At 41.4% G+C, this 17,950-nt stretch overlaps 1 protein-coding gene across 1 annotated transcript in view; it reads left to right on the plus strand.

Moving 5' to 3' along the window:
• Positions 1-17,950, plus strand: part of apba1a (amyloid beta (A4) precursor protein-binding, family A, member 1a) — a 59,330-nt gene that overhangs the window by 35,296 nt on the left and 6,084 nt on the right. The window contains exons 7-12 of the mRNA XM_026186996.1: positions 4,951-5,037; positions 5,473-5,658; positions 5,732-5,911; positions 6,156-6,368; positions 14,097-14,216; positions 14,319-14,459. Coding sequence (XP_026042781.1) covers positions 4,951-5,037; positions 5,473-5,658; positions 5,732-5,911; positions 6,156-6,368; positions 14,097-14,216; positions 14,319-14,459 — 927 coding nt within the window. The remainder of the gene's footprint in view (positions 1-4,950; positions 5,038-5,472; positions 5,659-5,731; positions 5,912-6,155; positions 6,369-14,096; positions 14,217-14,318; positions 14,460-17,950) is intronic.

Here is a 17,950-nt window from a genome sequence, read left to right on the forward strand (position 1 = left end):
TTTGAGCCCTGCAGTCCCTTGCTAAATGTTGAGTAGAGCCACAGCATTTAAAACAGATTCTGTTCTCTTTTAAAAATGACTTGCGCTCATCTATGGGCTTTGCTCTAAAACTCTTGCACCTTTTAAGAGGGTGAGGCTTCTTATGTATTGGGCATACCTTGTCAGGGCTTTCTATAGGCTTGCTGTAACTATTTTGAGGTGAACTAGTGTCTGTAGGAATGTCCGTTTTGTGTACACTAATCACTTGCCTGTTACTGCCTCTGAAGCTTTTCTCCTTCTTGAAGCTTGTGTCGGCAGGAGGTGTGATGACAAAGCTTGGGTCGTTTCTTATTTTGGCTTGTTGTCTTACAAACTTTGAAAAGACACTGAAAGGGGGGAAAACAACTTTATGTTCTTCTTTGTACTTTGCTCCTGTTGCAATCCATTTTTCCTGCAGTCCATATGGTAACTTTTCCACAATGGGGTTGACTCCGCGAGCTGTGTCCAAATATGAGAGGCCTGGTAGATATCCTCCATCTTTTGCACATTCTATTTCCTGCAGAACGTCACCCAGCTCTCTTAACTTTGTGTTGTCTCTGTTGTTTAGTTTGGGAAACTGTTCAATCTTTTTTAACAGTGCATTTTCTACCACTTCTGGAGATCCATAACATTCCTCGAGTCTTTGCCACACAAGGTTGAGAGCTGCAGCTGGATTAAAGACATTAAATCTAGCTCCTCTTGAGCTGTAACGTGCAAGTCTTTAATAGCACTTTGAAATGATGCCTTCCATGCCCAGTAGTTTTCTGGGTGGTCATCAAACTGCAAAAGTCCAGTACTTAACATTTCCCTCCGTGTCAGGTACCTTGTAATATCCTGGACACCCTGTGTCTCTGTTGATGTTTGAAGAGTGTTGTACGGATAAGGTTTGGGGGAATCCAGTCTCTCTCTCTGTTGTGTTTGGAGTTCCACTTTAACATTAGCCTTTTGAGCACTGTGTGAGCAGTCATTGTCTATATCTGCATTCATAGCCATTTCGCATTGTTCACGCGCAGCTTTGTGACAGGCAAGTGGATCTACTTTTAATTTGAATCCTTCAAGGCAAATATCTGAGTGTTTTTGTACATACTCTGCTGTGCGTTGTTTTGGACTGGCGGGTGGTCCCACCAATGGATAGCGCAGTTCACTCTTTGAGAGTCCCTCCTCCTCTTCTTCATAAACTGCAACCTCTGCTTCTGCAACTGCAACAGCCTTTTGACAGCTCAAAACATGTAAATTTGCCTCAAGTTCAGTTTTTTGTTTCATTATAGCTGCTTCTCTTTCTGAATACGCCAGCTGTGCACATGCAGCCTCTGCTTTTGCTCGTGCTTTAAGTGCTGCAGAACTTGTGGATGAACGCTTGGACGTACGCGAGCGTCTAGACTCCGCCTGTGTGTCTGCGTTGCTTGCATTATCCTTGTTCTCCATATCCTCTGCGTTGTGCACTTGTTTTGTTTCTCTTTGGTCTGGTGTTTCTTCCTCTTCTGGAAGATCCAGTTGATATTGCTTTCCTGACCGTAGACTCATAACTGATGTGCTGAAAATAGCTCCTCGTGGTTGTGCCCGCTGCGCTAATGTCTTTTTACTATGCTGTCCTCGCCCTGAGTCTCTTAGTTCCACCAGCTAGACAGCGAGATAACGATGTTCCAATAACCAGACTTATTTTCCTTTTTGCGCTGATTTATTGAAGAATGGCCTCTGACCATTGCCTTCTCTTTGACCATCGTAAAAATGAAAGTACAAAATACTGTATTAGCTAACTAACATTGTAAACTAGCTTGTTACCCTCTTACTGCAAGCTAACAAGATAAAACTTTCAAATGTACAAATTATCGTACCATTTTTACACAAAACAAAAGATAATAGTTATTTTATCGACACTCATACTTACAGACATATCTTGTCCAAGGCAACAACATTTTAAGGTCCGTATCAGCTTAGAACGATAACATTACGGTATCACTTTCCGCCATCTTTTATTTCTTCTTCACGTTCTCATTTTTTTCCTTTCCCAAAGTAATCGAACCCAAAGCAGCCACTAGAGGGAGCTCTAGGGCAGCTTACAACTATAATATCCGATTTAAGTTATAAAAGGCAGAACAAACAGTATTGCCTCATGCCTCATTCACACCCATTCATACAAGCACTTTCTTCTATACTTCAGTGCTGCTTGGCTAACATTCACACTCCGATGGATGCATAGTCGAGACCACGGTTTCCCAGAGGTGTAGGAATGCGACTTTGGCAGGAATGAACTGCACTGAGTAGGTTACAGGGAGAGAAACCTTTGACGAGCAGAAACCTCTCACCTGCAGTGCAGCTCAGCTCTGACTTGGGATGATCGTGTTTCTGGATGAAAGTGTGGAGAGCTTTAACTCCACTGGCTCTCGTTTTGTTCCCAGATGCCTCTCGCATGATGAATGTGGTAACGCTTTGGTCATCATGTAGTGCATACACGAGGATTTCATTCTCTGGGTCACTTGATGTAGATACCCATACTGGGACAACTGTAGAGGAGTACATGGTGTCCATGCACTGATCTGTTTGATGTAGCTTCATTTGTTCCTTCCGTTGACTCAGCGTTTTTTGAGTTTTTACACTCTCCCCATGCTCGTCACTGCACTCTCTCTCTTCCTTTTTGTGATCTTCCTGTAAAACTTTGGGTGTTTTCCTAAACATGTTTCACAAAGACTTCTTCTTTTGCAGCTTTTTGACTGATGTCCTGGTTAAAAACATCCAAAGCACTTTTTCTTTTTTTGGACAAATATTTGACGTCTTGAACTGTTTTTTCCTTGAATTTCAACATGTCTGAAAACCACTGTATCTTCACAGAAGGTTCACCTCTTGATTTCCGTTTTCTCTTCAGAGTTCAGAACCTTCTGTGTCTTGCAAAGAAGTGTTTAGCTTTATTTCTGCAAGTCCACTTTCTATTTTTTACTGTCTGTTAATGGATTCATTGTTCTTTTAGAAGTGCTTTTATGATTCTTTTTATTGTTCATTAAAATAGCAAATAACAAATGAACTTAGACATTAAGTAGATGAGTAAAGGTAGCAAAGAAGGCGAGACTTGGTGGTGGAAGGAGGAAGTACTGGAAAGTATTTAGAGGACGAGGCTGACAAAGATGAATAGTCAGGAGTAGTTAGAGTCTAGAATAAAGACAAAGGAGGCAAAAGCACTAGAAAAGGCTTATCATGAATGTGAGACTAGACGGTGTGGAGGGCAACATGAAGTATCAACTTGCTTGAGAACATCAGTTTAATTTAAGTTGATGATGCTGATTAGATTCACTCACTCAAAAATGACTTGTGTCAGTTGGCTTGACAGAAAGATTTAGGTCCAAATGATGTGCAGCAGGAGGATTAAGGATAGGAATAAAAGTGTAGTAACTCCAGCAAACAACAGTTCATCATCCACAAATAGAAAAAAAATCCATGAGCACATCATGCAGGAGGGCACAAAAACCCAAAACAACATTCAACAGCATGAGACTGTGCACCGTGATATTCATGGGAGAATTTCAAGAAGAAACCACTGCAAACTGCAGGCATTGTTGGTGTGAAAGCCTCTGGATTCTTTGCTGCTTTAGGACCCGGATGACTTGCAGTAATTGATGGAACCATGAATTCTGCCCTGTTAACAGAATGAAAATGTCCAGCCAAGAGTTTGTGAGCTCAGGTGGAGCAACGATCACAAGACAATGAACCAAAATACACCAAGAAGAAGAGATGCTTTGGTCTGACTTTAAACAGGCTTTTCATGCTCAGAAACCAAATAAAGATGCAAAGAAGGCTGGGCCAATCTTTGCGTGATACAAAAGACATGCTGTAAATGCTTGATTGCAGTTCTTGCTGCTGTGGGTGGAACAACAGTTATTAGATTTAAGGGAAAATGACTTTTCCACATAGGACCAGACCTGGATTACTTCATGATCTTAAAGGAAACATCATTTAAAAACTGCATTTTGCATTTATGTTGTTTATCACTGGTTAAAATTAACATTTTATCGATAAAACATAAATAAAACAAATAATATTCAAAAACCAAAAAATCATGAAGGGGCAAATATTTTTGGCAGCACAGTATATGCCCTCGTTTTTTCTTAGATGGGACAAAATAACTCATGTGATTTGTTGTAGTTTGTAGTTTGTGGAGTTTAATTATACTGCAGGATGAGCACAGGCTTATTTATTAATTTCATGTAATAAAATCAGTGAGATTTGGCAAGTGCAGGAACCTAATTTGTGTCGTGAAACTAAAACGATTAATAAATATTAATGATTGCTCAGTTTTGTCATGGTTCGGGGTCCTTTTGAAGCGTTTTGAGTCCCTTGTGTTTCTGTTGTGTTATGGTCCATTATTCTTAGTGGTATCCTGAGTTTATTCTGTGTTAACCTTTGTACATTTAGGTTCCCTCGCGTTCCCTCGCGTCTGCCTCTCCTGCATCATGTGTCCTTTTTTATTGTGAAGGTCCCGTGTTTTCATGTTCACTCTGTTCAGTCTGGCTTCCCCTGTCTTGTTATGATTATTCGTGTCAGCTGTGTTGCCCGTGTGCTCCCACGTCCCTCGTTATCTGTGTATTTATGTCAGCGTCTCCCTCAGTCACGTGTTGCTCCGTGTCCCTCGTGGCTCTCCGTGTTTCCTGGACCGTATTATTGTTAGAATTTCCCGGTTTAGTTTTGTATTGGTTTGCATTCAGCAATAAAGCTGTGTTACTTTGCGTTCACGTTTTCTTCTGTGAGTTAGTGTTTGGGTCCTATTCCTGCCTGCACACAGCCGGTTTGTGACCAGTTTAAACCCAGAACTTAAGGCAGTGCACTTCTCTGCTTTTACTGACCACTTTAGCTGTTTGGTCATGTTTGCCTAATCGCGTGTGCTGTACTGGTTTTGAGACATGTCACCGTGTCTAATGCTGCTTTCTGACTGTGTTTGTGCAGGAACCTGAGGGTGAGCCTCAGCCTCTCACAGAGGTGGATCTTTTCATCTCTACCCAGAGAATAAAAGTGCTCAACGCTGACTCTCAGGTACCCACTCACACTGCAGGCACACGTTTCCCTTTCATCTATATTACCGTTTAATTTTTTGCATATTCTGCAGTTTGTGTAGTGTTGTGGTAACATCTGTGTTAACATCAGATTAATGGTCCGTATGTTAGATCATTGGTAATAATGTTCTCTGAACAGATGAATCAAAGATGTGGTTGTTTTGCAACAGTTGACATGTTTGGCGCCTCATATTACTGTGATGCATAACAGTGGACAAAGCAAGAAGCTCATGTATATCGTTTATCTATCATTTTTATATGGTTTGCAAACGTTACCTCACTTTCCTACACCCACTGTTTATGGGGTTTAAATGCAATAACATATATTGTTAGATTCTAAAGTACTTACAACAAATGCAGAAAATCTGCGTCTTGTACACATGAGGAGGGCTGTAAATGTTTCTATGCCTTTAAGGAAACTATGATGGACCACCCTTTGCGGACTATCTCCTACATTGCTGACATTGGCAACATAGTGGTTCTGATGGCCCGGCGCAGGATGCCTCGCACTGATTCTGAGGAGAACGTGGAAACCTCAGAGCCAAGTCAAGACAGCAAGCGCCAGTATAAGATGATCTGCCATGTGTTTGAGTCTGAGGATGTGAGTCCAACAACATACTTCTGTCTTTGAAAACTTTTTTTCCAATATCTTCTAACTCTGCCATGTCCTCTAGGCCCAGTTAATTGCCCAGTCGATTGGACAGGCCTTTAGTGTGGCCTATCAAGAATTCTTACGGGCCAATGGCATTAACCCTGAGGACCTCAGCCAAAAGGAATACAGTGACCTGCTGAACACTCAGGACATGTACAATGATGACCTCGTGCACTTCTCCAAATCTGAGAACTGCAAAAATGTGAGAGGGCTGCATGTATTTTCAAACATTTCTGGTTTCATAACAGTATTTTTTATTCTGCTTTCCATCCACAGGTTGGCATAATCACGTCTGTACTGCTGAATATGTAGTAGAGATTAGAATGACAAATTAATATGGCATCCTTTTTTCATGATAGTTCAGACAAATGAATTCCAATGAAATGTAATTTAAAATGATTTGTTTTTGTTTCTCTCTGCCTGTCGACTGCCTGCTGTGACCACAGGTGTTTGTAGAGAAAGCTAAGGGGGAGATTCTGGGCGTGGTCATCGTGGAGAGTGGATGGGGCTCCATCCTACCTACAGTCATTATTGCCAACATGATGCATGCTGGGCCAGCTGAGAGGTCTGGCAGACTGAACATAGGAGACCAGATCATGTCAATCAATGGAACCAGTTTGGTGGGACTGCCACTGTCCACCTGCCAAAGCATTATAAAGGTATGTATGGTACGTGCACCCATTGGTGGAGGCTCATTTCCAGCTCTCCAATCTCATTTGGCTTCATGCTCAGCACTCTGTGCACCATTCAGTCTCTCCATCTCCACACTTCCTCCACTCATGTGTAATTCCATGAGATACAACAACCCATCCCCTACCTGAGCGTGTTCTCCACCCACTGCTTGCTAAGAATCTTTGCCTCAAAAACAGAGGTGTTAATTCCCATCTCCCTGCACTGAATTTGGCTGCAGATAAGCTGAAGGTCACCAAATGATAAGACCAGCAGGACCACATCATTTGCAAAGAAAAGTAAGATCCTGAAGCCACAGAAACAGAAATCTCCTCATTCTTGGCTGCTCTCTATTATATTCTCCATTAAAATTATGAACAGAATTGGCGACAAAATACAACCTTGGCATTCACAGGGAAAGAGTCTGACTCTAGCAAAGCAACCATGCTGATGTTACAGCTGTACAGGGACCAAATAGTCTGAAGCAACAGGATTTATAATCTATGCTCCCAAACTAACCACAGAACATTCCAGCAACATGATTATGAGTCTGCACCAAGACCACAGAGCACGTACAGACCAGTTGTGCAAGTGTCCCAGGACTAGACAGAAGTTGCTCCTTCTGAACTGAGTTTTGACAAAGGGACACATTCTCCCCTATGAAGGGCATAGGCCTTCATAGGAAGACTGAGTATGAGCTGCTGAAGTTAGAGCAAGCATTTCATATCTAAGAGAGACCATCTCCACATCTGCCAGTCCAGAGGAACTACCCCCAATTTGGGGCAGAGGTGTATCCAGTACAACTTCACAGCATTCAGAGCTTTCCTGGAACTTAGGGGTCTAATACCTGGCGACACGTAAAAGCTGCAATGACGTCTGTTGAAGCAGCTTATCTTTACAAATGTTGGGATTTATCTTGTGCTTGAAGATGCTCTTTGGATTCAAAGTTCTCTCCCGGTTTCATTGGTCAGATGAACTTGTTTAGTTGTGTTTCTTACCTGCTAATTACATTCACAGTAGTGAGTCACTGTGATGCTAGAGACTCGCTAGCTTAGCTTGTAGCCGACTTACTTGCAGCATTAGCCTCTTCAGCGGTCCCTTGACATTGTGTCAGATGTTTAGTTACTCCTCAGCCTCATTTAGTAATAACTATATTTGTAATGAATGTAACCTGTTTACAGTTCTAGAGGCAAGGATCACAGAATTGGAGTCAGCTTCACACCTATGAAAAACCTACAGCTAGCAAGGGCCCTGTAGTCGGTGCAGCTGAAGGTAGAGCATCAATACAACATTGGACTGAGCAGCTCTCGTTTCTATAAATCTGATCAAATTTATTCAAACGTGACTATCCACAGTTGGGACCAGGAGTTCGAGTCTTACACACCTCTTTGCAGCTTCTCTTGTTATGTCCATAAAACCCCATCCTCTGAGAGACCGTGTCAGCTCCCAGACCACCAAACAACAAACCTAACATAAAAAATCACACAGAAGGAACTATATAGTATCTACCACCAGAGATGGGCAGTAACGCGTTACTGTAATCTGATTACTTTTTTCAGGCAACGAGTAAAGTCAGGGATTACTGTTGCAAAAACGGTAATTAGATTACCGTTACTTTCCCGTAGGAACGCTGCGTTACTGCGTTACTAAAACCGTGATTTTTTTGCGAGTGTCTCACGACAGTGACGTAAGCGAGTGCGACGTTGGTGACAACAGCTGTGTGCAGATCAACAGTGGATCACATATCGAGTGCAGAGAGAGTATGAGCGTGCAGCGTTTAAAGCGTGGAAGTACTGACCTTACTTTGAGTTTGATTCCATAAAAAGTGACAAAAACATTAGTGTCCGCTGTGCGTGGGAAGAAAACTTCTTTTTACAGCAAAAAAACCCCTAAACTTCCAACAAGCACCGAGTAGCTACGACGTAACGGGAAACTCACAGAGAAACTCACGGATTCTTCCACTGACCGCGGCACACCTGCACCAGGGTAACCCTCCGCCTACCCCACTCCTGCTTTACAGGTGAAAATAGAGCAACAGGACCGCTGAGTCTTTGACTTTATTTATTTTCTGCTGTGTTTTACTTGCATCTATTTGAAAGACTGAGTGTAAACACAAAAAAACATTATTTTATGTGCTGGAATGTGCAGAAAATAGGTTTAAATGTTAAACTAATTTCTTCCAGTCAGAGAATGTTGCATATAATTAAATTTTTGCTTGATGCATAAAGTGAAAAGATTAAAAATAATAAAACAAGTTTTAAAAAGAGACTTTTCCATTTGATTACATTTTGTATGATGGATTATGTAGAAAAAGTAGAATTGGGCTGAAAGATCTATCGCTTTATCACCTCTTCAGGTTGTAAATCGTGTCCTGAAGGCATGTAGTAATAGCCCATTAATAGGCAGATAGACAGGATGAGTTTGAGCTGTCTTACAAGCCTTATTGTGCACATCTAATAATGTACAATATACACTATCATCGAAAAGTTTGGGCACACCTTCTCATTTAGTGATTTGTCTTTATTTTCATGACTATTTCCATTGTAGATTCTCATTGAAGGCATCGACACTATGAATGAACACATGTGGAATTATGTAGTAAACAAAAAAGTGTGAAATATCTCAAAACATGTTTGATATTTTAGATTCTTCTAAACATCCACCCTTTGCTTTGATTCCTGCTTTGCTCACTCTTGGCTCTCTCTCTGAGCTTCATGAGGTCGTCACCTGAAATTGTTTCCAACAGTCTTAAAGGAGTTCCCAGAGATGCTGAGCACTTGTTGGTCCTTTTGCCTTCACTCTGAGCTCCATCTCATCACAAACCATCTCCATTGGGTTTAGGTCAGGTGACTGTGGAGGCCAGATCATCTGGTCAGCACTCCATCACTCTCAAATAGGTCTTACACAGCCTGGAGGTGTGTTTGGACTCATTGTGCTGTTGAAAAATAAACTAAATGCAAACCTGATGGGATGACATGTTGCTGCAGCATGCTGTGGTAGGCATGCTGTTAACTTGTTATTTCTGAGGCTGACTTGAATGAATGTATCCTCCAGTGTCATGAAAAATACCGGTGGACTCAGAGAGCAGAACGCACAGAGGCACAGAGTTGAAACAATTTGTTTACAGTGAAGGGGATGAATTTTCAGGGTCACTGTATATACAATAAAATGTGAATGTGGAGCCGGGATGTGCAGGTGAGGAGACGCACACCGGTAGCGCACTCGATCTGAGTGGAACAGGAGAATTAGGAGGGTCTTGCCCGAAACTGAGAAAAGCATAAAAGAGACTTTACCGAGAGTTGGAGAGCTTACTTGGTACTGTTTGCCAAAAACCTCCAGAAGGGAAACAAACCAAACGAGGCGACCGGGAGAAACAGACAGACGAAAATCCTGGTGAGGAAACAAAACTCGGTACAGTCACCAGCGAAAATAATCCACAGGCTCCAGTAGGCAGGCTGGCAGATTATCAGGCACTCCAGAAAAGTCAATACTCCGACATTAGTCCTCTGTCAGACAGCTCCTGAAGAACGCTTCAGAAGAAAGTGTCTGAAGGGTAACAGGTGTGCCAGGTTCTTTGAGACATGTGAGACAGTTTTAACGTAGCGCTTGATGGTTTTTGTGACTGCACTCAGGGACACATTCAAGGTTTTATCAATTTCCCAGACTGACTGACCTTCAGTTCTTAAAGTAATGATGGGCTGTTGTTTCTCTTTACTTAGCTGATTGGTTCTCGCCATAATATGAATTCTAACAGTTGTCAAATAGGGCTGTCAGCTGTGCACCAACCTGACTTCTATACAACACAACTGATGGTCCCAACCCCATTAAGAAGGCAATAAATTCACAAATGAACCTTGACAAGGGGGCTACTTTCAGAAATCTAAAATATAAGACATATTTAGAATTATTATTAATTATCTCTTTGCTACATAATTCCATATATCTTGCTTCAAATACTTGATGCCTTCAGTTTGTATCTACAATGTATAAAGTAGTAAAAATAAAGAGAAAACATTAAAAAAAATTTATATACATATATATTAGGGGTGCAACGATACACAAAATTCACGGTTCGGTTCGGTTCGATACTTTGGTGTCACGGTTCGATATTTTTTCGATACAAAAAAAATGTTCATGCCTTTTTAATTTGTCATTTATTAAAATTATAAATATATATTTTAACTCAAAAGTACAGTTTTTGAATTTAACCCTAACCCTTGTGCGTGTTTTTTATTTTGACAGCGAATGCGCACCTGCGGACCACTTATGTGCAGCCCTGGTTATTTAGCTCGTCATATTGCAGCCACAGAAATTATTTTGTCCATGAAACCATAAAGCTGCACTTTCTTTTTGCCTTATAGTCTGATTTGTCATAACTTCTCCGTTTTGTGGTAAGCTTTTCTTTGGCTGTCACTTCTTCACCCTGACCTGTCTTATTTGGCTCAGCAGAACTAAAATATATATCCTGCTGCTTTTACACACGGACTCACATAAGCTCAGCGATTCTCTGCGCGATCAACCTCTCACATGTTTAAGCTGCGGGAGATTTCACTTGTCATGTTTGCATAGTAAGCTAACGATTAATAAGACGATGTCAGAGGAATTGGTGCGCAAATTATCATCACTCACAGATCAGTGCTGTCGCTCTCTATACACAGTTCACGCGATTGCAAAGTGAAAGCAAAAAAACAAGCACAAATTCAAACGCGACTTCAATATGTCACATATTGACAGTGGCTCACCGATGCCAATGACATAATTACCCAGCTACATTTCTGAAAGAATGCAAAAGCATTGACATATATTTTTCCTACAATAGCCCGACGGGCAGGGCAGAGATAGATTTTGGTAGCCCGACTGAAAAAATCGCTAGCCCCGGGACGTCGGGCTAGCGATATTGCGAGCCCTGTATCTGATTGAGGAATCACTCATCTTTGGAAAAGAGAGTTTATTACAGAGAAATGTCTCTTTCCAAAATAAAAGCTATACTATCCGCTTCTTCTGGGCTATATTCTCAGCAGCATAAGGAGAATCATGTGCTAACAGCTGTCTAAATGACTCGGCTAAAGTTAGTAGCATGCTTGTTGTTTTTGTCTTTGCACTAGGATGATGTCGGAGTAAATGTGCACTCATGTTCGTTGTGTTCCCACTAGTGCTTTCAGGTTAATCTCGTTGAAATGACCTTAACGCCACAACACGGCAAATCTCCGTTAACGAGCTACCGCCGATCGCCCCGTGCATGGGGCTAGACGGCCAACACGTTAACGATCTAACTGCGCTAACACACTAGTTCCCACCCATGTAATTGAGCATTGCATGGCACATCCAACATACTGTTTTACTTTAGTCCATGACTCGCTTACCTTCAGGGTCATACTTCACATGAAAACCAAAATAGTTCCAAACGCCAGATCTGAATGAGGGTGGGGGAGGTCCATGTTGTAAGGGGAGCTTAACTTCTGTCTCGCTAGCTTGCCCTGCGCTCTTCCTTCTGACGATGCTGTCTGTGTTGAGCGCTCAGTGAATCTGCGTTCGACTACTCCGCCTAGGCTGCACTGTCGACCCTAGGCGGAGTAGTCGAACGCAGATTCACTGAGCGCTCAACACAGACAGCATCGTCAGAAGGAAAGTTGATAAAATAAATTAAAAATTTTGTATTGTTCGATACATATGCGTACCGAACCGAAAGCACTGTATCGAACGGTTCAATATCGATACGAATATCGTTGCACCCCTAATATATATATATATATATATATATATATATATATATATATATATATATATATATATATATTAGAGATGGCACGATACCACTTTTTTATGTCCGATACCGATACCGATATCATAAATTTGGATATCTGCCGATACCGATATGAATCCGATATAGTGTTTTTTAATCAACAAAACTGTTTTTTAAATATCTTGCTGCATTTTGTATAAGTTCATACTCAAGTTTAAAACAACAACTACACTAAAGCTATTCTGTTATACTGTATGCAAAAAAAAATATTTCATAGTTCAGCAATACTGATCAATCTAATAAACTTAAACCTACACCATCCTCCCTATTCTGGTATTTTAAAGAGTACTTAGCAGAAATATTAAGCAACCTAACTAATAGGGTTCCAACTCCCAGCAACAACAAAAATAAATAAATAAAAAATAGGGAACCACCCCTCACGCTCCACCTCATGATGCTTAATCGACGTAACCAACCTTAATTTGATGCAGTGTGAAAAAAAAAATGCACAGAAATCAATTATTTTTCAAGAAATATTAAATAGATTCAACATCTTTCTTCAACAAAATTGCAGACTGCACAGATGGTACCTTCCCAAAGGAAAAAGTACTATAGCTTACTAGGGTATATATATTAGACTTAATAGTTACTATATACAGTAATGGACTTCTATTTATTTTGCATCAAATTAAAACTTTGGGTGTCAGATAATTATTTATTAAAAGCTAGACATTTTAAATGAGAATAAGAAAGAAAAGTATGTCTTTGTGCCCCCTTTTCCCTGTTAATGCCCTATCGGCCCCCCTGGCTAAACTTTGCTAGATCCGCCCCTGCACAGTTACCAGCGTCAGCTACGTAGAAAAAGATCCTCGAGTAGAAAGTAATAATAAATAAATTCTAACAACAGCTGATCAAGCTTAAACGTGCTGCTGTTGTTCAGCCGCTGGTTTCCTCTTTCTGGTGCAAAGTGGGCCAAAAGCAAACAAGAGAGACGGACTCGCGACAGAAAAGCCGATCAGCTGATCATTAAGCAGTTTCATGATTGAAGTAGCAGCAAGAGAGAGAGAGAGGCAGTCGCTCCATATATTAGTTGTTAAGCTTAACGCAGGAAAGCTTTACAAACATTCAGAGATGGACTTACACACTTGCTTTGCTTCTCTCGGGATAACTTTGTCGGAGATGAAATGCCGGGTTGCTAGCGAAGCTCCACATGCTATCCAGACCACCGACAGGTCCCGCATGCCACAGCCGCTCTATCACGTGATGCATACTGCTCCGACGTGCTAACGTTCTGAGGCGAGTTACAGCGTGTTGCAAGTTTTGTGAGGTGCTTTCGTGATATTTAATGGATCGGATTACATTTTTTATTTTTCTCCGATATCCGATCCAGTAATTTAGGTCAGTATCGGACCGATACCGATACGTAATATCGGATCGGTCCATCTCTAATATATATATATATATATATATATATATATATATATATATATATATATATATATATATATATTAGTGTGTGTGTATATGTAAAACTACCAGTGCAGGACTCTGTGTTGTGTGATCGAACACAAGCGTTCAATTTGTGGCTTGGACCGCACCATTTACACACTGGGGCATAAACCACTCTGAGTCTGCTGCTGGGCCTTGCAAAGCAAACACAGTAAACACTGAGCCAAGATGGTGCCTGGACGAATGAGAAGCTTGAACTACGGTGTCCTGTATGGGACAAATGCTCGAAATCGCTGCCTTTTTCCCATTATTTAAGCTGCCCTGCAGTGACCACTGCATAGGAGAGAGCGCTTGCTACCACATATATGTGTGTGTGTGTGTGTGTGTGTGTGTGTGTGTGTGTGTGTGTGTGTGTGTGTGTGTGTGTGTGTGTGTGCATATTATGTATAATATGTATACATACATTATTTGCTGCTGAATTTAATTCATCCCAATACTTGCTCTTTCCTGCTTCTCTTTCCTGTAGGGTCTGAAGAACCAGTCTCATATCAAGCTGAATATTGTGAGATGTCCCCCAGTGACTACTGTACTCATCAGACGGCCAGACCTGCGCTACCAGCTGGGTTTCAGTGTCCAGAATGGCATTGTGAGTAGTGTCTGCTCTGTTACATGATAACTGCAATTTTGTTACATTTCTTGAGTGATTTTATTTGTTATTTTTAAAGAAAAAGTGACATCTCTTCAACAGATTTGCAGCCTAATGCGTGGGGGCATTGCCGAACGGGGCGGGGTCAGAGTTGGTCACCGCATCATCGAGATCAACAGCCAGAGTGTGGTGGCCACGCCCCATGAAAAAATTGTCCACATCCTGTCCAGTGCTGTGGGAGAGGTAAGACATTGCATCACATTATACATAACAAGGAAATCAGGATCTTTCGATGCACAACAGTTAAAAGTGAAACACTGCAGTCTATTGTGCCTAAGGCCTTTCTGGGTGGTGCATTTGTGGGTTTCCTCTGGGTACTATGGTAAATGGACTGATTCTTATATAGCGCTTTTCTACTCTCCTGGAGTACTCAAAGCTCTCTATATAACATGCCTCATTCACCCAATCTACACTCAGTGCTTTCTAAGTACACTCATACTCCGATGGATGCATCGGAGAGCAAGTTGGGGTTAGTGTCTTGCCCAAGAATACTTGGCATGCAGACTGCCAGGGATCGAACCACCAACCTTCCGATCAGTTGGTGACCTGCTCTGCCTCCTACAGCCACCCTATAGGTACTCCGGCTTCCTTCCTGGTCCAACGACATGCATGTAAAGTTAACTGGTTATTCTAAATCGAGCATAGGTATGAATCCAAGGTGCACACAGCACTTACATCTATAGGATAGAGTACTTTATCAGTATGTGGGAAAAAGCTTTATATACACTGATCAGGCATAACATTATGACAACCTGCCTAATATTATTTTAGTCCCCCTGTTGCTACCAAAACAGCTCTCACCCATTGAGCCATGGAGTATCTGGCACCAAGATGTTATACACCACTCTGCATTGAATAATAACTTATTATTAATCTCTGGCTCTCTGCCACAGCATGTCTTTAATCCTGACTTCCTTCGCTCACCACAACCGGTCATGGCAGACTCTTCCTGTTAAAAGGGAGTTTTTCCTTCCCACTGTCACCACAGTGCTTGCTCACAGGGGGTCATATGATTGTTGGGTTTTTCTCTGTTATTTTAGGGTCTACCTTACAACATAAAGCACCCCAACTGTTGTTGTAATTCAGCACTGTATAAATAAATAAAATTGAATAAAACTGAAGTGAATAGATTCTTTAAGTCCTTTAAGCTGCTAGGTGGGTGCCTCCATGCATCAGACTGGATTGCCCAGCACCTCCCAAAGATGCTTGATTGGGGTCAAATGTGGGGAATTTGGAAGCCAGTGAACACCTCAGACTCACTGTTGTGCTCATTCCTGAACCAGTTTTGCTTTGTCTCAGGGCACATTGTCCTGTTGAAAGAGGGCACAGGCATGAGGGGATACCATTGAAGGGTATTCCCTTTCCATGATCTACAGGTGCTTGCAAAAGTATTCGGCCCCCTTGAACTTTTTTTTTTTTTTGTCACATTACAGCCACAAACATGAATCAATGTTATTGGACTTCCACGTGAAAGACCAACACAAAGTGGTGCACACGTGAGAAGTGGAAGGAAAATCATACATGATTCCAAACATTTGTTACAAATCAATAACTGCAAAGTGGGGTGTGCGTAATTATTCAGCCCCTTTGGTCTGAGTGCAGTCAGTTGCCCATAGACGTTGCCTGATGAGTGCTAATGACTAAATAGAGTGCACCTGTGTGTGATCTAATGTCAGTACAAATACAGCTGCTCTGTGACGGCCTCAGAGGTTGTCTCAGAGAATATTGGGAGCAACAACACCATGAAGTCCAAAGAATTCAATTCAATTCAATTCAATTCAATTTTATTTATATAGCGCCAAATCACAACAAAAGTCGCCTCAAGGCGCTTCATAGATACAGAGAAAAACCCAACAATCATATGACCCCCTATGAGCAAGCACTTTGGCGACAGTGGGAAGGAAAAACTCCCTTTTAACAGGAAGAAACCTCCGGCAGAACCAGGCTCAGGGAGGGGCGGGGCCATCTGCTGCGACCGGTTGGGGTGAGAGAAGGAAGACAGGATAAAGACATGCTGTGGAAGAGAGACAGAGGTTAATAACAGATATGATTCAATGCAGAGAGGTCTGTTAATACATAGTGAGTGAGAAAGGTGACTGGAAAGGAAAAACTCAATGCATCATGGGAATCCCCCGGCAGCCTACATCTATTGCAGCATAACTAAGGGAGGATTCAGGGTCACCTGGTCCAGCCCTAACTATATGCTTTAGCAAAAAGGAAAGTTTGAAGCCTAATCTTAAAAGTAGAGATAGTGTTTGTCTCCTGAATCCAAACTGGAAGCTGGTTCCACAGAAGAGGGGCCTGAAAACTGAAGGCTCTGCCTGTCTAGAGATGCTTTTTGAGTAAAGGTTTAACTACAGCCAGCTTGAAGGCCTGTGGTACATAGCTGATCATTAGAGATAGGTTGATCATATTTAAGATCGAAGAATTAATTAATGGCAGGACTTCTTTGAGCAGTTTTGTAGGAATGGGGTCTAAAAGACACGTTGATGGTTTGGAGGAAGTAATTATTGAAGTTAACTCAGAAAGATCAATTAGAGAAAAAGAGTCTAACTTAACATCAATGGTACTAAGAGTAGCTGTAGATAATATTACATCTGTGGGATGATTACTGGTAATTTTTTCTCTAATGATAAAAATTTTATTTGTGAAGAAGTTCATGAAGTCATTACTAGTTAACGTTAAAGGGATTGTTGGCTCAAAAGAGCTCTGACTGTTTGTCAGCCTGGCTACAGTGCTGAAGAGAAACCTGGGGTTGTTCTTATTTTCTTCAATCAGTGATGAATAGTAAGATGTTCTGGCTTTGCGGAGGGCTTTCTTATAAAGCAGCAAACTATTTCTCCAGGCTAAATGATGATCCTCTAGATTTGTGACACGCCATTTCCTCTCCAGATTACGAGTCATCTGCTTTAGGGTACGTGTTTGAGAATTATACCACGGAGTCAGGTACTTCTGATTAGAGACCTTAGTTTTCACAGGAGCTACAGTATCCAGAGTCGTACGCAGTGAGGAGCTGAAATTATTAACAAGATAATCGACCTCTGTTGGGGTAGCGTTCAGATAGCTGCTCTGCTCTGTGTTGGTACAGGGCATTGGAGATGATAACAGTGGGTGGATTATATTCTTAAACTTAGTTACAGTGCTTTCAGAAAGACATCTACTGTGATAAAGTCTACTCTCCACTGCTGTGTAATCAATTATTGTAAATGTAAATGTTATCAGGAAATGATCAGACAGGAGAGGGTTTTCAGGAAACACTGTTAAATGTTCAGTTTCTATGCCATATGTTAAAACAAGATCTAGAGTGTGATTAAAGTGGTGGGTGGGTTCTTTTACATTTTGAGAGAAGCCAATTGAGTCTAATAACAGATTAAATGCCATGTTGAGGCTGTCATTTTTAGCATCTACATGGATGTTAAAATCACCCACAATAATTATTTTATCTGAGCTCAGAACTAAATTAGATATAAAGTCTCAGAAATCAGACAGAAACTCTGTGTAAGGCCCAGGTGGACGATAGATGATAACAAGTAAGACTGGTTTCTGAGTTTTACAGCTGGGGTGGACAAGGTTAAGCATCAGGCTTTCAAATGAATTAAAAGTCTGTCTTGGTCTTTCATTAATTAATAGGCTGGTGTGAAAAATTGCTGCCACACCTCCCCCTCGGCCTGTGC

The sequence above is a fragment of the Astatotilapia calliptera genome, chromosome 12 (assembly GCF_900246225.1).
Source record: "Astatotilapia calliptera chromosome 12, fAstCal1.2, whole genome shotgun sequence".
In the NCBI taxonomy this organism is placed as follows: Eukaryota; Metazoa; Chordata; class Actinopteri; order Cichliformes; family Cichlidae; genus Astatotilapia; species Astatotilapia calliptera.